The sequence below is a fragment of the Erythrolamprus reginae genome, chromosome 3, assembly GCF_031021105.1.
Source record: "Erythrolamprus reginae isolate rEryReg1 chromosome 3, rEryReg1.hap1, whole genome shotgun sequence".
Taxonomy (NCBI): Eukaryota; Metazoa; Chordata; class Lepidosauria; order Squamata; family Dipsadidae; genus Erythrolamprus; species Erythrolamprus reginae.
In genome coordinates, this window is record NC_091952.1 from 6,039,122 (window position 1) to 6,065,894 (window position 26,773).

At 42.0% G+C, this 26,773-nt stretch overlaps 1 protein-coding gene across 2 annotated transcripts in view; it reads left to right on the top strand.

Annotated features, from left to right (window-relative positions):
* Nucleotides 1-26,773, top strand: part of RTEL1 (regulator of telomere elongation helicase 1) — a 152,709-nt gene that overhangs the window by 118,812 nt on the left and 7,124 nt on the right. For both annotated transcript variants that reach the window (XM_070744420.1, XM_070744422.1), the window contains 3 exons: nucleotides 13,993-14,100; nucleotides 18,253-18,375; nucleotides 23,050-23,153. In XM_070744420.1, coding sequence (XP_070600521.1) covers nucleotides 13,993-14,100; nucleotides 18,253-18,375; nucleotides 23,050-23,153 — 335 coding nt within the window. The remainder of the gene's footprint in view (nucleotides 1-13,992; nucleotides 14,101-18,252; nucleotides 18,376-23,049; nucleotides 23,154-26,773) is intronic.

Genomic DNA, 26,773 nt, shown 5'->3' on the forward strand with positions numbered 1-26,773 from the left:
GAGTGGGGGGCGCCGTTGTCTTCGCCTCTTCCCGACAGCTCTGCAGCGAAGAGGAAACAGTCGCGCACCGCCCCCCGGGAGCCCAGCCGATTTTTGGAGCCGTTTTGTTTTCAGCTGGGCTCCCGGAAGGCGGAGCGTGGCCGGGTACCGTGTCTTCGCCTCCGCGCGCTGCCTCCGCCCGGCCGAGAACAAAACGGCTCCAAAAGTCGGCCGGGCTCCCGGGAGGTGGTGCGCGACTGTTTCCTCTTCGCTGCAGAGCCACACGGAGGCGAAGACACGGTGCCCGGCCACGCTCCGCCTCCCGGGAGTCCAGCTGAAAACAAAACGGCTCCAAAAATCGGCTGGGCTCCCGGGAGGCGGAGCGTGGCCGGGCACCGTGTCTTCGCCTCCGTGTGGCTCTGCAGCGAAGAGGAAACAGTCGCGCACCACCTCTCGGGAGCCCGGCCGACTTTTGGAGCCGTTTTGTTCTCGGCCGGGCGGAGGCAGCGCGCGGAGGCGAAGACACGGTACCCGGCCACGCTCTGCCTCCTGGGAGCCCAGCTGAAAACAAAACGGCTCCAAAAGTCGGCTGGGCTCCCGGGAGGCGGTGCGCGACTCTTCAGGGTTGGGAAGAGGAGAGGCGGCGACAGAGGCGGGACACTTTTGGTGAGTATATCGCCGCCCCCCCTCTGCTCCAGCGCCTCTCCCCCCCCCCCCTCCCTGCCTGCAGCTTCGCTCCATAAGACGCCGCTGATTTTTCATCCTACTTTGGGAGGGAAAAAACTGCGTCTTATGGAGCGAAAAATACGGTATCTATCTATTTATCATCCATCTATCTATCTATCTATCTATCTATCTATCTATCTATCTATCTATCTATCTATCTATCTATCTATCTATCTATCTATGGACTGCATATCATAGAACCCTTCTCCAACAGCGACCATAGTATGATCAACTTCAACCTCAACCTACGCCATCATAACATTCAACAGAACAACGCGTCACCTAAGTACAATTTCAGGAAAGCTAACTACAAACTCATAGACGTCAGTCTCTCATTTATTAATTGGCAATCCCTCTTCTCCAACTGCATCTCCATCGATGACCTCTACAACACGTTCTTACTCCAAATCAATAGACTTATAAATCTGTATGTTCCAATTACTCCTCCTAGAAGAAAACAGAGAAACAATGTTCCCATCTCATTAAAGAAACTACAAACCAAAAAAAGATCCCTCTGGCGTAGAAACAAAAAAGGTCCTGTAAACAACTTTAAAAACCGCTACAGAAGAATATGCCAACAAATAAAAGTAGAATGTCTGAACTACCGCAGTAAACAAGAGGAAAACCTCCTACGCTCCAAATCTAACCGTGCCTTCTACAACTTTGTCAACAACAAACTTAATGACTCCAGACCTATTCCACCTCTCATTGGACCACACAACAAAGAGTACCACGACAACCCATCCAAAGCAAATCTTTTCAACTCATCCCCCCTCTTCGCAAATCGCACTCCTAACTCATTAAATAACCTAAGCCAAATCATCTTCACCACAAACTATGTTGAAAAAGCAATCCGTGATCTCAAACCTTCCCTATCTGTCGGTCCAGATGGTCTTTGTGCATACTTCCTAAGAAAACTCTCATCTGCCACAGCTGAACCTCTAAGCATTATCTTCCAAAATTCCTTCATGACCAGCACTCTCCCCAAACTGTGGTCAAAAGCAGTAGTCATCCCCATCTTCAAAAAAGGAGACCCATCACTAGTTGACAACTACAGACCCATATCACTATGCTGTGTACCTTGTAAAATCATGGAATCAATTATAAATCGTTCAATCACTCTCTACTTAGAATCTAACAACCTACTATCAAAAAAACAATTTGGATTCCGTAAGAAACTATCCTGCAACCTACAACTTCTCCACTGCAAAAACATCTGGGCTACCCACCTTGATCAAGGAAAATTCATCGATGCAATTTATATCGACTTCTGCAAAGCCTTTGACTCAGTGGTTCACGACAAACTTCTCCTAAAACTCAAATCCTATGGCATCTCAGGACTCCTCCACAACTGGATTACAGCATTCCTGTCAAACAGACAACAAGTTGTCAAAATCGGAAGCGCCATTTCCTCCCCTGTCCCTGTCAAAAGCGGTGTTCCCCAAGGCAGCGTACTAGGTCCTACTCTTTTCATCCTATACATCAATGACCTCTGCGATAATATCGTAAGCAACTGTGTACTTTTTGCCGACGATGTGAAACTCTTCAACACCACCGACAACACACTCACTCTTCAAAAAGACCTTGACTTCATTTCAGATTGGTCCAACACCTGGCAACTTCAAATATCAACCAACAAATGCTCTACCCTCCACATCGGCAAAAAGAATCCAAACCACATGTATGAACTGAATAAACAAATCCTCACTACCAACCAACACTCAGTAAAAGACCTCGGAATACTCATTTCAAATGACCTAAGTGCTAAAGCCCACTGCAACAATATCGCCAAAAAAGCCTCCAGAGTTGTTAACCTGATCCTACGCAGCTTTTGCTCCGGCAATCTCACACTACTCACAAGAGCCTACAAAACCTATGCCAGACTCATTCTCGAATACAGCTCATCTGCCTGGAACCCACACCACATCTTAGACATCAACACTCTCGAAAACGTCCAAAGATACTTCACCAGAAGAGCCCTCCACTCCTCCACTCGAAACAGAATACCCTACGAAAATAGACTAACCATCCTGGGCCTTGAAAGCCTAGAACTACGGCGTCTAAAACACGATCTAAGTATTGCCCACAAGATCATACGCTGCAACGTCCTTCCGGTCAACGACTACTTCAGCTTCAACAGCAACAACACAAGAGCATACAACAGATTCAAACTTAATATTAATCGCTCCAAACTTGACTGCAAAAAATACGACTTTAACAATCGAGTTGTCGAAGCGTGGAACTCATTACCGGACTCAATAGTGTCAACCCCCAATCCCCTACACTTCTCCATTAAACTCTCCACGATTGACCTCTCCAGATTCCTCAGAGGCCAGTAAGGGGCGTATATAAGTGCACTGATGTGCCTATCGTCCCCTGTCCAATTCTCTTTTCTTACCCCTTTTATCTTATATATTCTCTCCTCTATATATATTCTCTTCCTATCCACTTCCCTTCTTTTTACTTCCTATCTTTATATATATATTCCTAATGTATATTCTCTCTCATATGTATTGTATATTGGACAAAGAATAAATAAATAAATAAATAAATAAAATATCTATCTATTATCTATCTATCTATCTATTATCTATCTATCTATCTATCTATCTATCTATCTATCTATCTATCTATCTATCTATCTATCTATCTATTAGATTTGTATGCTACTCCTCTCTGTAGATTCTGGCGACTCCATTAACTTTGTTTGCCAGAAGTTTGCAAAAGGGGATCACGTGATTCTGGGACACTGTAATCATCATAAATATGAATCAGTTGCCAAGCTTCTGAATTTTGATCACGTGAGTATGGGGATGTTTTCCTACCCTTAACAGTAGTTAAAGGTAGGAAAACAGTCATAAGTCACTTTGCTCAGTGTTATTGTAACTTTGAATGGTCACTAAATGAACTCTTGCAAGTTGAGGATTTTCTCTACTTCTATACAGGGACAGGAGCCCAGAGAAATCCCCTTGGGAGGTTGGTCCTTCTACTTAAGCAACCATTAATCATGATTGGATTATTTAATCAAGGATGACCAACATGGGCAACTTTAGGGCCTGTGGACTTAAACTCCCAGAATTCCTCAGCCGGTTGGTTAGAGAATTATGGGAGTTAAAATTCCACAAGTTTTAAAGTTGCCAAGATTGGACACCCCTGATTTAGTTATTTAGTTATTTATTTATTAGATTTGTATGCCGCCCCTCTCCGTAGACTCGGGGCGGCTCACAGCAATAATAAACAATATATAACAAATCTAATAATTTAAAAGAAACACTAAAAGCCCCATTATTAAAAGCAAACATACACACAAACATACCATACATAACTGTATAGGCCGGGGGAGATGTTTCAATTCCCCCATGCCTGATGGCAAAGGTGGGTTTTAAGGAGTTTACGATAGGCGAGGAGGGTGGGGGCAATTCTAATCTCTGGGGGGAGCTGGTTCCAGAGGGTCGGGGCCGCCACAGAGAAGGCTCTTCCCCTGGCCCCTGCCAAACGGCATTGTTTAATTGACGGGACCTGGAGAAGGCCAGCTCTGTGGGACCTAATTGGTCGCTGGGATTCGTGCGGCAGAAGGCGGTCCCGGAGATATTCTGGCCCGATGCCATGAAGGGCTTTATATTATTCTGATACACACTTGGCATCGTCCTCTCCTCAAGTTAGGATGGTCCTGGCTCTGCTGGCCATTCAAAAGGCTTTGGAGATTAGGCCGTGTGTCCTGGCCTCAGCTCTGTGCGAAGAGTTGAATTCCTCTGCTGTACATCAGATGTGAAAAATATCTTTCCTTAGTATTCCTAATTTCCTGTTTCGGCCTTATCTCTTTATTTTGAATTTAAAATGAAGTGCTTTTTGAAAGGCTGTTTTGAAATAGCCAAAGTTCAGTTGTTTTTCCCTCAAATTCCCCTAAAGTGATAGATTATGTTCCTGTAACTTGGAAATAGGATGTGGACGATGACAATGACCATTATTCATTCAGTCATGTCCCATGTTTGGCAATTCTGTGGGCCAAGGTCCCTCCACAGCTTCTGATCTTGCACCACTTCTTTGAATTGTTTTATGCTCTGGCTGGGGTCAGTTTTGATGATGTCCAGCTGTTGTGTTCTTGGGCAGCCGGCCTGCACGACGTGGCCAAAGTAAGTACCACGCAGAGCATGTGGATATAACAACATAATGTAAAGCCGAAAAGAGGCATAGCAATTTTGCATCTAAGATCTAGGGCAGTGTTTCCCAACCTGGGCAAGTTGAAGATATTTGGACTTCAACTCCCAGAATTCCCCAGCCAGCGAATGCTGGCTGGGAAATTCTGGGAATTGAAGTCCAGATATCTTCAACTTGCCAAGGTTGGGAAACACTGATCTAGGGATCAGTACAGCAGACTGGGGAATGGATTTCTCTCCCATGAAACATCCTTTGTTTCTGTTCCAAAATAATTAAAGTGTTTTCCTGCCTTTTGCAAAGATTCCTTTTCCTTCTAATCCAAAAAAAGCCAGGTTGTTCTAGCGGTTGAAACATGAGGTTAGAAACTCAGAGATTGTAATTCTAGTCTCTTATTAGCCGTGGAATCCATCTTGGTGACTTTGGACCAATCGCCTGGTTGTAGTCCCATCTTAGGTTTGAGAATCGGCTGGGTGATTTTGGATCAGTTACTCTGTCTCTACGTAACTCACGCCACAGGGTAGCTTTTGTGGGGAAAATAGGAGGAGGAAGGTACATTAGATATGTTTGCCACCTTGAGCTGTTTAAAAGAAACATAACAAAAGTGGGATATAAATAAATAGTAATTTTCAAAGAGGTGGGAGGAGAAAGTGGTATGGGAATGGCAAGTCACTTCCAGGGAGGCAAAATTAGGCAAGGAGAGAGAATTAACTGTAATAACAAATTTGATTTCCTCACCCATATTCCTTGCAGACAGCTGGTCATTTGCTTCCTTTCAGAGGGTCATTAAGGCCACTTGGAGGTTCATTTGTGCCCTCAGAGCCACCTGAGTGGTGCAAATGGGTGTGTAGCCTTCTTGGAACTGCTGAAAGGACTGTGTTGTAGACTGGAGATAGATGATGTTGTATCCTTCCCCTTCTGTTCAGAGAGGGCTGCTCAGTTTTGACGTAGATGGCCTCTCTGACCCCTCTTTCTTTTGTGGTCCCCTGAGGATGCAGACAAACATCCAAGTGGCCTCAACAAATCTCTAAAAGGACACAAATAACCAGCTGTCTGCAAGGAATATAAATCCTTCCTTTCTCCACCATTCTGTCAGAACTGAAGAAGCTTTGTGGATGAGAAGCGAAACGTCGTTGGAGAAAAATAAGGCAGTCCAGTTGCCTCCTGAAAAAGCACCATGGGACAACCATGACCTGGGTGGTGGAGAAGCTCCATAGATAGATTTTCACACTTATGACCATTGTCACATCCCCATGGTCACATGACCAAAATTTAGGCACTTGGCAACTAATACATATTTATGATGGTTGCAATGTCCCAGGGTCATATTTATCATTTATTTATTTTATTTTATTGGATTTGTATGCCGCCCCTCTCTGAGGACTCGGGGCTGACAGCTTGTACAAAAAAACAGAACAATAATATGAATCCAATTAATAATACATTAAAACAATCATTAACATTCTAATTAAAAGAGAACCTATCTGATCCCCTTTTATGACCTTCTCACCAGCAAAATCAATGGGGAAGCCGGATTCACTTAATAACCAGGTTATCAACTTAAGAACCACACTGATTTACTTAATAACTGTTTTGCTTCGCAATAAGAATAAGATTGGCCCTGTTGCTTAACAGCAGGAATTTTATAAAATATGGGACAAGTGGTATGTTTGGTAAATGTTTTTTTAATCATTGGATTTGTACTGTGTTTTGTTGTTGTGAGCTGCTCTGAGTCTTCGGCATACAAATCTAATAAATAAATTATTATTATTATTATTATTATTATTATTATTATTATTATTAATAATAATAAAATAATAATAATAAACCAAAGGAAATATTTAAATACATAATTCTCACAAATTGCTACCCATTACTTACAAGAAACATCAAAATTTGTCACAGATATGTAATCTTACATTCCAATGTTAAATAGTAACATAGAATAATAATCCTACGTTATCAAACGTACAAATAGTTATAATCTAAACGCTGTGTAAATAAAGATTGTCAGCACTTTAGTTGACACTGTTTCTATCTTTCTTTCTTTTCCCCCCTTTTCACTGCTTTTTTTCTTTCATCTTTTTCTCTCTTTTTTTCTATTTTCCTTCCGGGTTTTTTTAAAATGATATTTGACTTTGTAACTGCATTTGATATGGTTTTCCTTTTCTTTTTTTGTTTCTTTTTTACATTCAAAACTAATAAAGATATTTAAAAAAAAAAAAAAAAGATTGGCCCTGTTGCTTAACAGCAGGAATTTTGGGCTCAATTTTGGTTGTACGCTGAGGACTCCCTGCACTGTATAGAAAACGAAAGCAAATGGGAGTTTTCCAGTGAAGAAATTGAAGCAGGAATTGCTTTATGTCAATGAACAATCTGTACTTGGCTTCCCTGAAAGAACGGGAAGAAATTGTACTTTCACTTAAAACTGGGAAAGTAAAGATGACGCCAGCATTTTTTCTGCGGTTATCATTCGCAATACTTGTACCTTTATTTATTTTTTGGCCGGAAAATTATAGTGGACGAAGGTTTGTAGGAAAGCAAGAGTCATAGAATTATATCACTGAGACAATTTTTAGACTGTTACCAGGAATAACCATGTGTGACTTTCAGTGCAAGGACAAACATGTCACTTCTGCTGACTAGAGAAAATCCATGTTTGAGGCTCTTTGATAAAACCTACCTTACTTTTACTGATGAGCAAAAAGGAGGCTACCTCTGCTAAATGGGACCCTGGTGCTCTCTGAGCTTAGTTGTTTTCTAACTTGTCATCAGCTATTGGACCTTAAAAAAGGAAGATGGGAAGGAAGCCAACTGGATTGAACTGTGGTGCTGGAGAAAGCTCCCACATATTCCTTGGGCAGCAAAGGGGATTAACAAGCAAGGATTGGAATGCATAACACCATAACACTGGGAGGAAATAAATACATATGAAGAATGCTTGCAGGAACTGAGCATGGCCAGTTTAATGAAAAGAAGGACGGGGGGGGGGGGGGGGGGGTTGACTAGAAGACCTTCATTTTCATTTCATTTCATTTATTTGGATTTGTATGCCGCCCCTCTCCGAAGACTCGGGGCGGCTCACAACAAGTGAAAAAACAATCCAATACATAATCCAATTAATTAAAATATTAAGTTTAAAAAACCCCTATACTAACATACACACACACAAGCATACCATGTATAAATTCAGCGGGCCCAGGGGGAGATGTTTAGTTTCCCCATGCCTGACGGCAAAGGTGGGTTTTGAGAAGTTTACGGAAGGCAGGAAGAGTAGGGGCAGTTCTGATCTCCGGGGGGAGTTGGTTCCAGAGAGTCGGTGCCGCCACAGAGAAGGCTCTCCCCCTGGGGCCCGCCAACCGACATTGTTTAGTTGACGGGACCCGGAGGAGGCCCACTCTGTGGGACCTAATCGGTCGCTGGGATTCGTGCGGCAGGAGGCGGTCTCGGAGATATTCTGGTCCGATGCCATAAAGGGCTTTAAAGGTCATAACCAACACTTTGAATTGTGACCGGAAACTGATCAGCAGCCAATGCAGACTGCAGAGTGATGGTGAAACATGGGCATACCTGGGTAAGCCCATGACTGCTCTCGCAGCTGCATTCTGCACGATCTGAAGTTTCCTCCAAGGTGCCTTCCAATTCTGTTATTTTATTCTATTCTACAAAGGATGTTGGGACTCTAGATAAAGAGTGCAGAGAAAGATGATTAGGGGACTGGAGGCTAAAACATATGAATAACTGTTGCAGGAACTGGGCCTGGCTAGTTTAATGAAAAGAAGGACCAGGGAGACATGATAGCAGCCTTCCAATATCTCAGGGGTTGCCACAAAGAAGAGGGAGTCAAACTATTCTCAAAAGCACCTGAGGGTAGAACAAGAAGCAATGGGTGGAAACTAAACAAGGAATTTAGAACTATGGAGAAATTTCTTGACAGTTAGGAACAGAAGTTGCCTCCAGAGGTTTGCGGAGAGGGGCAAGTCTGCGGAGAGGGGCGGCATACCAATCCAATAAATAATAATAATAAGTTGTGAATTCCCCAACACTGGAAATTTTAAATAAGAGATTGTATGACCATTTGTTGAACAAGAAGAGAAGCAGCTTAGAACTAAGGAGAAATTTCCTGACAGTTAGAACAATTACTCAGTGGAACAGCTTGCCTCCAGAAGTTGTAAATGCTCCAACACTGGAAGTTTTTAAGCAGATGATAGATAACCATTTGTCTGTAGTGGTGCAGGGTTTCCTGCCTAAGCAGGGGGTTGGACTAGATTATTATTATTATTTATTAAATTTGTATGCCGCCCCTCTCCGTAGACTCGGGGCAGCTCACAACAATAGTAGCAAAACAATATGTAATACAAATCTAATAATTTAAACTGAAAACCCATAATTTAAAAACATGCACACTACACACCATACATAAACAATATAGGCCTGGGGAAGTTATTTCAGTTTCCCCATGCTTGACGGCAGAGGTGGGTTTTAAGGAGTTTACGAAAGGCAAGGAGGGTGGGGGCAATTCTAATCTCAGGGGGGAGCTGGTTCCAGAGGGTCGGGGCTGCCACAGGAAGGCTCTTCCCCTGGGATCCGTCAGACGACATTGTTTAGTCGACAGGATCCAGAGAAGGCCAACTCTGTGGGACCTAATCGGTCGCTGGGATAACCTCCAAGGTCCCTTCCAATTCTGTTGTTGTTGTTGTTATTATATCACAAAACTGTGTCTTTGGTCATGTTCTGTGGGGGAATTTCACTGGAGAAAGCAATTATGTTAGGAAGAGTTAGCAGTAAAATGAAACTCAGTCAGCCAAAGACCACAGAAAAAAGGATGGCCCCCATAGGACTGCCTGCAGAGTGGTCACATGCAAATTGCACAATCTGGCGGCCGCTACCAGTGCACAGTCCACCACCACACTGGTAGCCGCCCAATATTGATTCCACTAAACAGTGATTCTCAGCCTTAGCCACTTGAAGATGGGTGGACTTCCAACTTCCAGAATTCACCAGCCAAGCAGCTTGACATCCACCCAACTTCAAGCTGCTGAGACTGAGAAACACTGCAGTAAACCATTCTTGAACCAGCAGTCACCTAAGTCCTGTTGGAAAATCTTCAGCAAAGAACCGCTCACCATTATTCTTGGAAGACCATTTCTCTGTTTAAAATTGGCTTCATTTTAAATTTCTCAGATTTTTGTGAACAGATTGTTTTGTGAACAGATTGTTGTTATTATTATTAATTCGATTTCTATGACGCCCAGTCCCAAAGGATTCACTTAGTAAAATCCAGACCTATCTTTTGCTTAGAGATTTGAGATTTAAGGATATTAGCCATTTTCTAATAGTATTATTTTTTTTTCTTATTAAAAGATGAATGGATGTTGTCACATGACCTAAGAGTTATAACAAAGAAAGTCTCATTTTTTCCCCTCGGGACATGTTGACCTCTTGTTTATGGGGGAGGAAATTTCTCTAGTTTTCTAGGAAAGTTAGATTTCACTTTGGGAGAGAGACACACACACATTTTGTCTCCCCAAATTTTCATATTTCAGTCTTGCCCTTCTAAGAGAGGATGCTGTGCTTTTTAACCCATTCCTTACGGCAGTTCTGTCATTGCAGTAAATTTTTTAAAAAAACATTACAGGTAGTAGGGGTGGGTTCTGACATACATGGGTGCCAGTTTGCCAGTGTGCTGCGTGGTCATCCCTGTTCTGTTGGGCTCTCTGGTAGAATCCTCCCAAAAATTCACAGGTACAAATTTCAGACACACACACGTTTGAAAATTCAAAACAATGTTCTTTATAATGAAAATTCACTTAAACTAAGCCCTCTTTTGGTATAGCAAAGAGCACTCGTCTCCAAACAAACTGGTAATTTGTACAAGTCCCTTATCAGTTCTGTGATACTTAGCTTGCAGCTGTGAGGCAATTCACAGTCCTTCTTCTTCCACAAAGTGAAACACACTTTGCTCTGGTTTAGTTTCAAAGCGGGGAAAAATTAGCACACAAAAGGTCAAAGTCAGTAAAGCAGTCACGAAACACAATGATCAGATAATCCTCCACAATGGCCAAGCCCACAGGCTGCTCTTTATAGCAGCCTCACTAATGACCACAGCCCCACCCAACCACAGGTGGCCTCATTTTCTTTGATAATAATCTCTCAGTTGTTGCTGCCTATGCATCGCTCTCCACATGCGTGGCTGTATCATTAACTCTTGTTCTGAATCCAAGGAGGAGCTAGATAATTGATCTCCTTCTGAGCTGTCTGCCACACTCTCCTCCTCCCTGTCACTCATGTCTTCTTGGTCAGAGGAGCCTTCATCAGGATATTCCACCGGGGGCAAAACAGGCCTGCAGCATGTGGATGTCTCCCCCACATCCACAGTCCTTGGGGCAGGAGCTGGGGCAGAGCTAACCACAACAACCCCCATGCACAGTGCTGAAAAACCAGGTTCCGTGAGTTTGCAGAAGCAAAAAACGATATGGTGCCCTCCTATGGTGCCGCCGAGAGAGGTGGTTTGGGGGCGTGTCCGGCCAGCCATTGCGGCCAGTTCGGCGATTCTATAGAACCAGACGGAACCAGCAGGAACCCACCTCTGCAGGTAGTCCCCGACTTACAATAATTTGTTTAGTGAACAGGAAAGACTTAATGAACTCCATCTGTATAGTCTGGAGGACAGAAGGGAAAGGGGGTACATGATCGAAACATTTACATATGTGAAAGGGTTAAATAAGGTTCAGGAGGGGAGTGTTTTTAATAGGAAAGTGAACCCAAGAACAAGGGAGCACAATCATAAGTCAGTTGGAAAGATCAGAAAATATGATTTTACTGAAAGAGTAGTAGATGCTTGGAACAAACTTCCAGAAGACGTGGTTGGTAAATCCACAGTAACTGAATTTAAACAAGCCTGGGATAACACATAGATCCATCCTAAGATAAAATACAAGAAATAGTATAAGGGCAGATTAGATGGACCATGCCATCCATCTGCCGTCAATCTTCTATGTTTCTATGACCATTCAAAGTTACAATATCACAGAAGAAAGTGACTTATAGCCATTTTTCCGCCCCGAGTCTTCGGACAAGGACGGCATACAAATCTAATAAATAATAATAATAGTAATAAATTTTCACATTTATTCATTCATTCATTCATTCATTTATTAGATTTCTATGCCGCCCTTCTCGAGACGACTCAGGGCGACTTACAACATTAAATTTAACAATATATAAGAAATCTAAATAACTGTATAAAATTATGAAAATTTAGTAAAAAAACATTTTAAAAGACCTCATGTACACTCACACACATTCATCCAGTCCAATCATATCTAATATCGGACAGAGACAGTCTCGTCACTCACAACCCCCATGCCCGCCGGCAGAGGTAGGTTTTTAAAGCTTTACGAAAGACTGGGAGCTGATACGTATCTTCGGAGGGAGTTCATTCCAGAGGGCTAGGGCCGCCACAGAGAAGACTCTTCCCCTAGACCCCGCCAGTCAACATTGTCTGGCCGGCGGGACCTGGAAAAGGCCGACTGTGGGACCTAACTGGTCGCTGGCATCCAATGGTCATAATTTACTACCATTATAGCATCCCCGTGGTCACTTGATCAAAATTCAGATGCTTGGCAACTGACTCATGTTTATGACAGTTGTGGGGTCACCTTTTACAACCTTCTGACAAACAAAGTCAATGAGGTAGCCAGATTCACTTAATAATCCTGTTAGTAATTTAACAAGTACAGTGATTCACTTAACAACTGTGGCCAAAAAAAGGTATAAAATGGGGCAAAACTCATTTAACAAATGCCTCACTTAATGAGGACTCACCTAAATTTTGGATTCTGTCGTGGTCGTAAGCTGAGGACTCTAGCTCTCAGCCACATTCTAAATGTAAATGCATACATTAGAAAGCACTGTGTAGCATTATTAATTAGCCTTACAAACTGGGTGTAAACCATCACCCGAGAAGTAGTCCTTGTTTTATATAGGGAATGGGATTCACATCTTAATACAGAAGATTCTTAAAGCAAATATAAAGAAAACCAAAGGCTTTTCTTTTAGGTTTAGTCGACACAGAACTTGACAAAATTGAACGGGTCCAAAGACGGGCTACAAGGGGCTACAAGAATGGTGGAAGGTCTTAAGCATAAAACGTATCAGGAAAGACTTAATGAACTCAATCTGTATAGTCTGGAGGACAGAAGGAAAAGGGGGACATGATCGAAACATTTAAATATGTTAAAGGGTTAAATAAGGTTCAGGAGGGAAGTGTTTTTAATAGGAAAGTGAACACAAGAACAAGGGGACACAGTCTGAAGTTAGTTGGGGGAAAGATCAAAAGCAATGTGAGGAAATATTTTACTGAAAGAGTAGTAGATTCTTGGAACAAACTTCCAGCAGACGTGGTTGGTAAATCCACAGTAACTGAATTTAAACATGCCTGGGATGAACATAGATCCATCCTAAGATAAAATACAGGAAATAGTATAAGGGCAGACTAGATGGACCATGAGGTCTTTTTCTGCCGTCAGTCTTCTACGTTTCTATGTTTCTATGCAACTTGAAAAAACAATTTTGAATTTGTCATTAGGTGTGCTGACAGCAGCAAGAAAGCTCCATGTACAAAAATGGAAATATATTTTAATTCCTACAATGTATGACCAGCTGGAAAAACTGATGGAGTTAGCAGAGATGGCAAAATTGAATGTCCTAATTGGAAAAAAAAATAAAGCTGACTTTGCTAAGCTTATATTTTTTTCTTCTTCCCTTTTTGCTCCCCTACTCTCTCCTCTCCTCTTATTTTCATTTTTCTTTCTGTTGTATATTTTGATAAGTTAATTAAAAAATTGGAGCTGAGAAGTCTTGTTTGTCCCAAAGGTGTTCTCCCCCACCCCCCAAAAGGCAATTGAACTTTCTTGGTGTTTTCTTAGAAAACAGTTCAGTTCTGAAGAAGCTTCCAGGATGAGAAGCCAAACAAATCCAGTTGCCTTTAGGGAAAAGAAACAAAAACACCTTTAGGACAACCATGACCTGGATAATTGAGAATCTCCATTTGAGAAGACGAGACTTGTTCTCATTTTCCTTGGAAGTCATTGGCTCGCATTGTGACCTGCGGCTTGATTTCTTTGGTAGGATTCGCCGTGTTCGTCCGCCCTTCTCACAAGGAACAATTCCTGCAGATGTGCAGAGAACTGACTGGCACAACTTTTCCTGAGGACAACAATGAGAAAAGTTCCCCTGGTAAGAGCTTTCACACTGCACTCTGGAACAGGTCTCCAACCTGCATTCAATTTTGTTCACCCCAATACAAAATGGACATTGAAACTCTAGAGAAAGTGCAGAAAAGAGCAACTAAAATGATAAAGGGGACTGGAAACCAAAACATACGAAGAGAGGTTACAGGAACTGGCCATGGATACCCTAGTGAAAAGAAGGGCCAGAGGGGACATGATAGCAGTATAATAACAATAATAATAATAATAATAATTATTATTATTATTATTATTATTATTATTATTATTATTATTATTATTATTATTTATTGGATTTGTATGCCACCCCTCTCCGTAGACTCGGGGCGGCTAACAACAATAATAAACACAACATGCACAATCCAATAATAAAAAAACAACTAAAAACCCCTATTATAAAACCAAACATACACACAAACATACCATGCATAACTTGTAATGGCCTTGGGGGAAGAGCTATCTCAACTCCCCCATGCCTGGCTGTATAAATGAGTCTTGAGTAGTTTACGAAAGACAGTGAGGGTGGGGGCAGTTCTAATCTCCGGGGGGGAGTTGGTTCCAGAGGGCGGGGCCGCCACAGAGAAGGCTCTTCCCCTGGGGCCCGCCAAACGACATTGTTTAGTCAACGGGACCCGGAGAAGGCCAACTCTGTGGGACCTTATCGGTCGCTGGGATTCGTGTAGTAGCAGGCGGTTCCGGAGGTATTCTGGTCCATATACAGGTACTTGAGGGGTTTCCACAGAGAGGAGGGGGTCACACTATTCTCCAGGGCACCAGAGGCCTAGACCAGGAGCAACGGATGGAAACTGACCAAGGAGAGATTCAACCTAGAAATAAGGAAGAACTTTCTGACGGCGAGAGCGATCAACCAGTGGAAACAGCCTGCCAGCAGAGGTTGTGAACGCCCCATCACTTGACACATTCAAAAGAAAATTGAACTGCCATCTGGTTGGGGGGGGTGGGGTGGTACAGGGTTTCCTGCTTGAGCAGGGGGATTGAACCTGCAAGGACTCTTTCAACTCTAATAATAAATAAAATAAATAAATAAAAAACCTTGGAAACTTTAAGACTTGTGGACGTCAACTCCCAGAGTTCTTCAGCCAGCAAAGCACGTCTGGCTGAGGAGCTCTGGGAATTGAAGTCTGCAAGTCTTAAAGCTGGCAAGGTTGCAGACCCCTGCTCTGGTAGACACCAAAATTCAGGATAAAGCAGCCAAATGATGCCCAGGTTTACAGTGCTTCTTTCATTGGCACAGCCACGCTCATCTTTAAAGTATTGCATCCTTAATTTGGAAATATATATTTTAAAAAATTAGAATACTTTGAAATGAGTTTTATCCCCTGGGTGTCAGGACGAAACCATTTTATTTGCAATCTTTGGCCTGCCACACTATACATTATTCCAATAGGCATTTTCTATTGTGGGAAAATGAGAGGGGGGTATTATGAGTTTGTTAGTATGTAGTCATAGCAAATTATTTTCTAGTAAGCCAAGGTCATCCTTTGTCTCTGGGCCCTTGCACCTGCATGGAAAGAGATGGGTGGATTCTGCCAGTATGGCACTTGGGAGATTGGAAAATGTGATGAATTTATAGGAGTGGGGGAATGGGATTGAACATTCAACTGGGTAGTGAAACCCCTAACCCCTGGGGACGTCAGATTCGGGTTTCATCCAGATGTGCCATCGTGGCTCTATAAATAAATTGGAACTTTGAGGAACATTCTGCCCCAGACTCTGATTTAAATATAGATGGTATTTGGAACCCTGACACTGGGGAGCTTTCAGAACGGGCCTTCTCTGATATCAATCTAAATACACATTTTTGTTGCATTTCTGGATTTGTAGAACATGACGCTATAAACTTGGAGTGGCTCACAGATTTCAGAATGGTGAGTCATAGTCCCACTGCAAATTAGTAAATGGGTTTTTTAAAAAAAAGCTCAAGGCTTCTATAAGGAAACACTGCACTGTTGCATATAAATAGTCCTTGACTTAAAACCATTTGTTTAGTGACCATTCCAAGTGGCACTGGAAAAGGTGACTTATGACTACTTTTCCCACTTATGACCTTTGCAGCATCCCTGTGATCAAAATTCAGATTTTATTTGTTTGTTTGTTTGTTTGTTTGTTTGTTTGTTTGTTGATTGATTTGATTTGATTTGATTTGATTTGATTTGTATGCTGCCCCTCTCCGTAGACTCGGGGCGGCTCACAGCATACAATTAAACAATTCATGACAAATCTAATAAATTTAAAAGACGTTTAAAAACCCCATTATTAAACCAGACATACACACAGACATACCATACATAAGTAGTATAGGCCCAGGGGGAGAGGGGGGGGAATGCCTCAATTCCCCCATGCCTGACGGCAGAGGTGAGTTTTACGGAGATGCTTGGCACCTAGCATGTACTTATGGCGATTGTAGTGTCTCGGGGTCCCGTGATCTCCTTTTGTGGCCTTCTGACAAGTAAAGTCAATGGGAAAACCAGATTCACTAAACAACTGCAGTGGTTCGCTTAACAACTGTGGCAAGTAAGGCTAGTAAGATGAGGCAAACTTCACTAAATAAGTGTCCCATTTAGCAACAGAGATTTTGAGCTCAGTTGTGGTTGTAAGTTGAAGACTAGCGGAGATGGCTAGAAATTAAGCATATGGTGTAGAGTTTGGGCTGAGGGGAGGGGGGCGATCACAACATGGAATCCCCTTTAGTTAGTCCCAGCTGAAAAAGGAATGGGATGGGCAGGTGACAAAAGAATATCATGATACTCTCATTATTTCATTTATTTATCAAATTTCTATACTGCCCATCTCACCTACATAACTGCCTAAAACCATAAAGGAGCAATCACAGCACAGTGGTTAGAATGCAGTATTTGCAGGCTAACTCACACTCACTACATTTGGAATAATACTGTGTTCAGTTCTGAAGACCTCACCTACAAAAAGATATTGACAAAATTGAACGGGTCCAAAGACGGGCTACAAGAATGGTGGAAGGTCTTAAGCATAAAACGTATCAGAAAAGACTTCATGAACTCAATCTGTATAGTCTGGAGGACAGAAGGAAAAGGGGGGACATGATCAAAACATTTCAATATATTAAAGGGTTAAATAGGGTCCAGGAGGGAAGTGTTTTTAATAGGAAAGTGAACACAAGAACAAGGGGACACAATCTGAAGTTAGTTGGGGGAAAGATCAAAAGCAACGTGAGAAAATATTATTTCACTGAAAGAGTAGTAGATCCTTGGAACAAACTTCCAGCAGACGTGGTTGGTAAATCCACAGTAACTGAATTGAAACATGCCTGGGATAAACATATATCCATTGTAAGATAAAATACAGGAAATAGTATAAGGGCAGACTAGATGGACTAGGAGGTCTTTTTCTGCCGTCAGTCTTCTATGTTTCTATGTTTCTACTAGGAGTTCAATCCTAAATGGCTCAAGGTTGACTCAGCCTTCCGTCCTTCCAAGGTCGGTAACATGGGGGCCCAGATTGTTGGGGGCAAGATGCTGACTCTGTAAACTTATTTATTTATTCGATTTTTATTTATGCCACCCATCTCCTTAGACTCAGGGCGGCTTACAACATGTTAGCAATAGCATTTTTTTTAACAGAGCCAGCATATTGCCCCCACAATCTGGACCCTCATTTTACCCACCTCAGAAGGATGGAAGGCTGAGCCAGCCTTGAGCCGGTGATGAGATTTGAACCGCTGACCTACAGATCTGCAGTCAGCTTTAGTGGCCTGCACTACCTGTTGCGCCACCCTGGCTCAGAGACTGCTTAGATAGGGCTGTGAAGCAGTATATAAGTGCTATAAAAAACATTTAAGATGTTGACAGTCCCATCAGATATTTCTTTCATATCTGTAGATCAGAAATGTTTAAATTTTATGGCAGTATTACAAACTGAATCATGTCAGTCGGAATTGCTGCCAAACGTTGATTGATTTAATCTATAAGATGTCTCTAATTCTGTTTTTTTTAAAGGAATAATTAAAGCACATTGACTTTAAGGTTGTACATTTATCACATGAATGTGTTTTGAGTGCTGCATAACCAGCCCTGTCTGAACTGAGTCCTCTAAGTTCTTGGCAATGTGATTGGTAATGTGATTTGTGTAATATTTTCTGCAGAGTGTTCCAAGAACGAAGTACCACAGCCGCTCCAAAATCCAGACCCACCGGAAATTGAGAGAAGGCCCAGTAGATTACGAGAAGCCACCGACAGTAGCAGCCTACCTCTCTCCCCAATAGGTGGTAGGTATTGTTGTCCATCTGGGTTCAGTTCCAAGTGGGGGGAGGAAGACATTGGAAACATGGAGGCTGTTTGGAAAGATGGTTTAGTGGTGGTCAGGACCACATGGGTTTGAGCTGGGCAAATACGACTTCAGCAACAGCGCACGGAATACACTACCAGACTCTGTGGTTTCTTCCCCAAAGCCTCCAAACTTTAACCTTAAACTGTCTACCATTGATCTCATCCCATTCCTAAGAGGTGTGTACGGGGCGTGCATCAGCACATCATCCCTGTCCTAATGTTCCCATGCACTCAAAACGGTCTCCTATATATGTTTATACTTTTACTGACATCTTATACTGTATATGCTTGACAAATAAGGAGAGAGAGCACGCAGCAGATTTAAACTTAATATTAACCGCTCCAAACTTGACTGTAAAAAATATGACTTCAGTAACCGAGTTGTCAAAGTGTGGAACTCATTACCGGACTCCATAGTGTCATCCCCAAACCCCCAACACTTTACCCTTAGATTATCCACGGTTGACCTATCCAGATTCCTAAGAGGTCAGTAAGGGGCGAGTGCAAGTGCACTAGAGTGCCTTCCGTCCCCTGTCCTATTGCTCTCCTATATCTCCTATACCTTTCTTCTATTCCTATATCTCTTCTTCTATTCTTTCATTGATATGTTCTATTCCTATATCTTCTTTTCTATTCTTTCTTAGATACAGTGGCACCTCATCATAGGAACTTAATTGGTTCATAAGGTGAAAAGTTCGTAAGATGAAACAATGTTTCCCATAGGAATCAATGTAAAAGCAAATAATGCGTGCAAATCCTTCAGGAAAATCCCAAACTTTAGAAGGGAGGCGAACAGAGGGCAGGGAGGAGCAGCTAAAGGGGGCGGGTGGAAGAAGCAAGGCTAGGCTAAAGGGTGAGTGGGAAGGAAGAAAGGCAAGGGGGGCGCCCCTCCCTTTTCTTTCTTCAAAAGACACCCTTTCAGTGCCTGTGCAAGCACGTTGTTCTCTGCAAAATCTTTCCCTCTCCAAGCCGCCCCTCCCTTTTCTTTCTTCAAAAGACACCCTTTCAGTGGCTTTGCAAGCACGTTGTTCTCTGCAAAATCTTTCCTACTCCAAGCAGCCCCTTCCTTTTCTTTCTTCACAAAAGGGGGAAAAAAGAAACCCCTTCATTCCAGCAGCAGCTGCTTGGGTTCATAAGATGAAAATAGTTCGGAAGAAGAGGCAAAAAAATCTTAAACACCGAGTTCGTATCTTGAAAAGTTCGTTAGAAGAGGCGTTCGTAACATGAGGTACCACTGTATATTTTACTTTGAGTATCTCCTCTATAACCTTCATCATGTATTTTACTACGTGTATATAGATATATACCCACTAAAACCCTCATTGTGTATTGGACAAAATAAATAAATAAACAAATAAATAAGAGAGAGAGAGAGCACATGGGGGAGAGAGAGAGAAAGAGAGATGTATACCTTCTCTTGGAGGCCCTGTCTTGGAGCTTGCTGTTTTTGTGTAAGGGCAAGTATCCCATTGATTGCTGTAGAGGTCATGTGAAAATCCTAGGAGTTTGTCTGAAATAAATCTGGTTGAACTGATGTAATGTCCCTAGGTGATTTTACAATGCAGCGAACCCTGCTGTTAGATGAGTATAGGGCTATCATGTCCTGGGGGTCATGTTTTAATCCCATCACTCTGGAGCTGAAGTGGGGGGCAGAGAACTGCTTTGTATTTAAAAACACATTTCTCCTTTTCTCATCCAGGGAAATGTAATATAAAATATAAAACTTTTAAAAATATTTCCTAGAATATTTCTTTTTTCTAAGAGGCGTGGGTGTTAACTTCCTTCACTATCTTTTGTCCGAGTCATTCCCTTCCTTCTAAATCCATTTTTCTCAACCTTTATGACATGTGGTGTCCACTGGCCAGTCGGTGAATTAAGAAGAAGGAACTCCTGGGACGTTATTTTACCAAAAATAATAAAAGTTTACTGAATAAATCACACTGGCATAGAAAAAGTGAAAGCAACTGCTGGGTTTCCCACACAAAAGCAAGTGTAATTAATTCCCTCTTTCCCTAGTCCAAAAAATAAACAATCACTCCTGTTTGTTTTGTTAAGGGAATTGGCCACCCACTCAGGGACATCTGCTCAGTGTCTCCTTGAGATGCCAGTAATGTACATATAAGCTTGAATACCTTTCTCCCTCTCTTGCATTCCATCCACCCCCACCCAACCCCCTCCCTATAATTTATTTATAATTTATTTATTTATTACTTAGATTTGTATGCCGCCCCTCTCCGCAGACTCGGGGCGGCTCACAGCATAGCACAACAATTTATAACAAATCTAAATATAATTTAAAATATTTAAAAGAACCCCATTTTGCTAACAGACACACACTCAAACATACAATACATAAATTGTACATGCCCGGGGGAGGTGTTTCAGTTCCCCCATGCCTGACGACAAAGGTGGGTTTTAAGGAGTTTACGGAAGGCAGGGAAAGTAGGGGCAGTTCTAATCTCCGGGGGGAGTTGGTTCCAGAGGGTCGGGGCTGCCACAGAGAAGGCTCTTCCCCTGGGTCCCGCCAAGCGACATTGTTTAGTTGACGGGACCCGGAGAAGACCCACTCGGTGGGACCTAACTGGTCGCTGGGATTCGTGCAGCAGAAGGCGGTCCCTGAGATAGTCTGGTCCGATACCATGAAGGGCTTTATAGGTCATAACCAACACTTTGAATTGTGACCGGAAACTGATCGGCAACCAATGCAGACTGCGGAGTGATGGTGTAACATGGGCATATTTGGGGAAGACCATGATTGCTCTCGCAGCTGCATTCTGCACAACCTGAAGTTTCCGAACACTTTTCAAAGGTAGCCCCATGTAGAGAGCATTACAGTAATCGAACCTTGAGGTGATGAGGACATGAGTGACTGTGAGCAGTGACTCCCGGTCCAGATAGGGCCACAACTGGTGCACCAGGCGAACCTGGGCAAACGCCCCCTTCGCCACAGCCGAAAGATGTTTCTCTAATGTGAGCTGTGGATTGAGGAGGATGCCCAAGTTGCGGACCCTCTCTGAGGGGGTCAGTAATTCCCCCCCCCCCAGGGTGATGGACAGACGGATGGAATTGTCCTTGGGAGGCAAAACCCACAGCCATTCCGTCTTATTTTTTATATATATTAAGGGGTTTTTAATTCGTTTTTAGTATTGGATTACTATTGTACACTGTTTTATGATTGCTGTTAGCTGCCCCGAGTCTTCGGAGATGGGCGGCATATAAATCCAATAAATAAATAAATTATCAGGGTTGAGTTTGAGTCTGTTGTGGATTTCAACTCCCAGCATCCATGGCTGGCTAGGGAATTCTGGGGGCTGGACGTAATAACCATTAACTTAGTGGCTGTTTGAAGTTACAGCAGCACTGAAAATGGTGACTTATGAACATTTGGGGGGTTTTTACACTTACAACAATTGCAGCATCCCCATGGCCATTCACTCAAAATTCTGGTGCTTGGAAACTCACTCATATTTACGACGGTTGCAGTGTCCCAGAATTTTGGGGCTCAATTGTGGTCGTAAGTCAAGGACTACCTACACATGGGAACTACAGATGGGAGGTTGCAGATCATGTATGACCATGCAGATTAAAGTCTGTATTGAGCACCTGGGTCATAAAGAAGAAATGAAATGTTAATGATTTTTAATTGATTGAAAATGGAGAAAATAGAGAATATTTTGAAACTTTTTTTCTTTTTTTCCCCTCAAGTTGACTGAAATGTAAGATTAACAATTAAGTAAGAAATGTAGATAAGTATTAATTAACCCAAGAACAAGGGGGAACAATCTGAGGTTAGTAGGAGGAAAGATCAGAAGCAATGTGAGAAAATATGATTTGACTGAAAGAGTAGTAGATGCTTGGAACAAACTTCCAGCAAACGTGGTTGATAAATCCACAGTAACTGAATTTAAACATGCCTGGGATAAACATAGATCCATCCTAAGATAAAATACAGGAAATAGTGTAAGGGTAGACTAGATGGACCATGGGGTCTTTTTCTGCTGTCAATCTTCTATGTTTCTAATTGGCTAAATGTTATATGGGCTGAAATAATTCTAAAATTTGGGATTAGGTAAATGTACTATTTAGAGGTGGGGGAAAGAAGTCTGAAATTTTTGTATGTTTATTTGTCATGTTTTGTTTTTAATTTCTTTTCGTTAGTTTATAGATAAATGAATAAAGAAAGGAAGGAAGCACTACGGCATAATGGTTAATAAGTTAGAAATATGATTGGTGTTATATTTTTTGAAGGAACATTAAGGAGGGAATTTAATTAAAAGAAAATGTATGTAACTGGATGACAAAATTAGGGGGGGGGGAATTAGCAACTTTTTTGATGTTTGATATTAGTTACTAACAAAATACCGCATTTTATTTATGGAAAATAAGATGGTATACTGTATTGTTTGAATGTATGTTGAGAGAGAAAAAAAATTACCCTCCCATGAAATGAAATGAATGTCTAAGGTGACACAGAAACAGTTATGACTGTGATTAGATTTTTATCCTGTCTTTGGAAAGTGACTGGCTCAGAGTCGCCCAAAAGTTGCATTCTTTTCCCTAACTCCACCGATTTCTTCATTTTTTTTCAATTCCTCTTTCTTTCCTCTGTTTAGGTGGCTATCAATGTGCCAAGTGCGGTTCTGAGCATGGTGTTCCCTTTAAATGCCAGCAGTGTTCCTTCACGTGTTGCAACAAATGTTGGGAGACTTCCCTGAAGGTTTGTTTTCATTTTCATTTTTCCCCTTTAGTCTTAATTGCATCAGCTGATTTATCTTTGCGTATTTATTTATTTGTATCCTGCCTTTATCATCTTTACAAACCAATTGGGGCAGCCAACATACCCAACCCACTTTCCTCTTGCTATTTTCCCCAAAACAACCCTGTGAGATGGGTTGGGTTAGAGCAGTGTTTTTCAACCAGTGTGTCGTGGCGAGACATGGTCAGGTGTGCCGTGAACCTCAGAGAGAGAAAGAAAACAAGAGAGGGAAAGAAAGAGAGAGAGAGAAAGAGCAAGAGAGAGAGAAAGCAAGCAAGAGAGAGAGAGAAAGAAAACAAGAGAGGGAAAGAAAGAGAGAGAGAAAGAGAGAAAGAAAGAGCAAGAGAGAGAGAAAGCAAGCAAGAGAGAGAGAAAGAAAACAAGAGAGAAAAAAAGAGAGAGAAAGAAAGCAAGAGAGAGAGAAAGAAAGAAAGAGAGAGAGAAAGAGAACAATAGAGAAAGAAAGCAAGAGAGAGCAAGAGAGAAAGAAAGCAAGAGACAGAGAGAGAGAAAGAGGGAGGGAAGGTGGGAGAGAGAAAGACATAGAGGGAGGTAGGGAGGGAGAGAGAGAGAAAGAGCAAAAAAGAGGAAAGAAGGGAGAAAGAAAGAGGGAGGGAGATAGAAATAGAGCGAAACGGAGGAAGAGAGAGAGAGAATTTTTTGTCCAAACTTTTTTTAGCCCCCCCCCCCCCCCCACACACACACTCAATGTGCCCCATGGTTTTGTAAATGTAAAAAACCCTAACCTCCCCCCCCCCCCCCCCACACACACACTCAATGTGCCCCATGGTTTTGTAAATGTAAAAAATGTGCCGCGGCTCAAAAAAGGTTGAAAATCACTGGGTTAGAGGAAACAAATTGATCCAAAGTCATCCAGCTGGCTTTCATGCCTAAGGCGGAACTAGAGCTCCCAGGCGCCTGGTGATTGGCCCAAAGTCATCCAGCTGGCTTTTGTGCCTAGGAGGAACTAGACCTCACAGTCTCCTGGTGATTGGCTCAAAATCACCCTGCTGGCTTTCATTCTGAGATGAGTCTAGAACTCCCAGTCTCCTGGTGATTGGCCCAAAGTTACCCTGCCAGCTTTCATGCCTAAGGCAGGACTAGAACTCACTATCTCCTCGTGATTGACCCAAAGTCACCCAGCTGGCATAAACAGGACTAGAATTCACCACCTCCCACTTTCTAGTCTGGTGCTTTAACCATTGGATTCTCCGACTTGCCGGTTCTTAAAGCCCAGCACACGTTCCCTTGCTGTATATTTCTGCAGTTGTTTCTTACAGTGCATTTTCTCTCCTTGTGTGTGACTTGAGCATCTTTTTGCAATTGAGGTCACATGCCATTGACGAGAGGCTTGTTTTTGTGATGCATGGCAAGTTAGGTTTGGTTTAAGGTAGGTCTGTAGCCCAATCCATGCACCTAAGCAAGCCCAGAGAACTGTATGAGCCTTGCTTAGCTAGTTAGTCTGATTACCGTAAGAGTCAACTGAAGCAAAGTTAATTGGGGATTATAAGAGCTGAAGCCAACAATTTGAGGCCAGAGGCCAGAGTCAGCACTCAGTCACTCTTAAAAACTGCCCAGAACATCATTGGGCTCCAGCTACCCGCCCTGGATGACATCTTCACATCTCGCTGTTCTAGGAAGGTGCATACCATTCTCAAAGACTCTTCTCATCCTGCTTACAATCTCTTTGAACTGTTGCCTTCTGGCAGAAGATACAGAACAACTAGAACTCGGACCACACGTTTCCTGAATAGTTTTTATCCCAGAGCTATACTCGTACTTAACAATGAACTAAAGGGTCACCATCAGTGAACTGTTGGACAATATTACTTGGTTTGTCATGTAGATGGTTGAGTGGTTTAGGGTGGGGAATTTGTAGTGGGTGGGACATTTTATTATATTTTTTATTATATTTTTAAATTTACCTATTCTAATTTTATGTATGGTGGGACTGGTCTCTGGGTGTCACACGACTTTTGTTGCCAATGACAATTCTTTGTTTTGACATTTTTTTAAATTTTATTCTTTGTCCAATATACAATACATATGGAAGAGAATAGACATTAAGTAATATATATAACGATAGAAAGTAAAAAGAAGAGAAGTAGATGGGAGGGAGAGAATATATATGAGAATATATATGATATATATATATATATATAATAGATAGATAGATAGATAGATAGATAGATAGATAGATAGATAGATAGATAAGGAGAGAATATATATGATATATGAGATAAGGAAAGACAATTGGACAGGGGACGATAGGCACATCAGTGCACTTATATACGCCCCTTACTGGCCTCTTAGGAACCTGGATAGGAACAATGATAATAAATTTATTATTATTATTATTAATCTAGATTAAGAGACAGTTAAACTGTGACAAAAACAATAATAGAATCATAGAGTTGGAAGGGACCCCCAGAATCATCGGGTCAAATCCCCTGCTCAATGCAGGATTCATTAAATCGTTCCACAAAGGTGGCTGCCCAGTCTCTGTTTGAAGACCTCCAGTGATGGCGAGCCCACCACCTCCTGTGGCAAACTGTTCCACTGGTTTATCACCCTTACTGTTAGAAAGTTTTTTTTCTGATATCCCAATGTTGTCTTTCCTTTAGCAGTTTCCTTTAACTTTAATTCAACTAATTTTGCCTTCTGACCAAGGCTTCCCAACTTTGGCAACTTTTAATATGTGTGCAATTTTCTTGAAGTCCACCAAGATTAAGAAACAAACTCTGCCACTGTCTTTGTATTGGACTTCAGTCAAGACAAATATTTCCTGTTGGGCCCCAAAACCAGTTGGTTACTCTTCTGACCTAACACTGACAGAATCCCTATTTTTACAACAGGCATTTTTCCTTGAAGAAAGAGGTTAATTGTAGAAAGCATCGACAGCATTGATATAACCTATTATCTATTCCCGTAAAACATGGCAAGCAAAAACAACATGGAGCATCAACCCTCAAGTCGGGTTTAACCGTATTTCAAAAATGCGAGGGGGCTTTTCTGGGAAGGGATGTGATTCAGACATAATGGTTGTGGAGGAGGTCAAAGGCAATGAAAATGGCTCTGGTAATGCCAGGAAATCTTTGCCCCCTACTAAAGAAAACCCAAACAATATTGAGAAGGGAAACAGCAAGTGGTTATTTTGCTTTTTCGGCCGGATGCAGTTTGGGAATTTAGAAGAGTATTTCATGCAGGAAGCTGTCCTGAATTTTTAGATTTTAAGATTGCTGATTTCAGGAAGCCAAAGTAGACATAACATTACACTCAAATGACTCTTGTTATTTATCATCTTTAATCAGAAATCCACAGAAATTGGTACGTGATCAGAATAATCTCCTTCCTTCTGGTTGGTCTCTTGTTCATGGAAGGGCAAAACCTTGGCCTCCTGATTAAGATAAAGAATGGTAAGAGCCAGCCACAAGGTCTTGTCCGTAGAGTGTAACATAGAACAGATGCTTCTTTAAAAATAGTGGTGCTACGTGCTCTTGCAAAAGTATCTGGAGGTTGGATTTAGAGCCAAATGCAGCAACTGCTTGGTACAACCTGTAGGGATTACCAAGTGCCTGCTT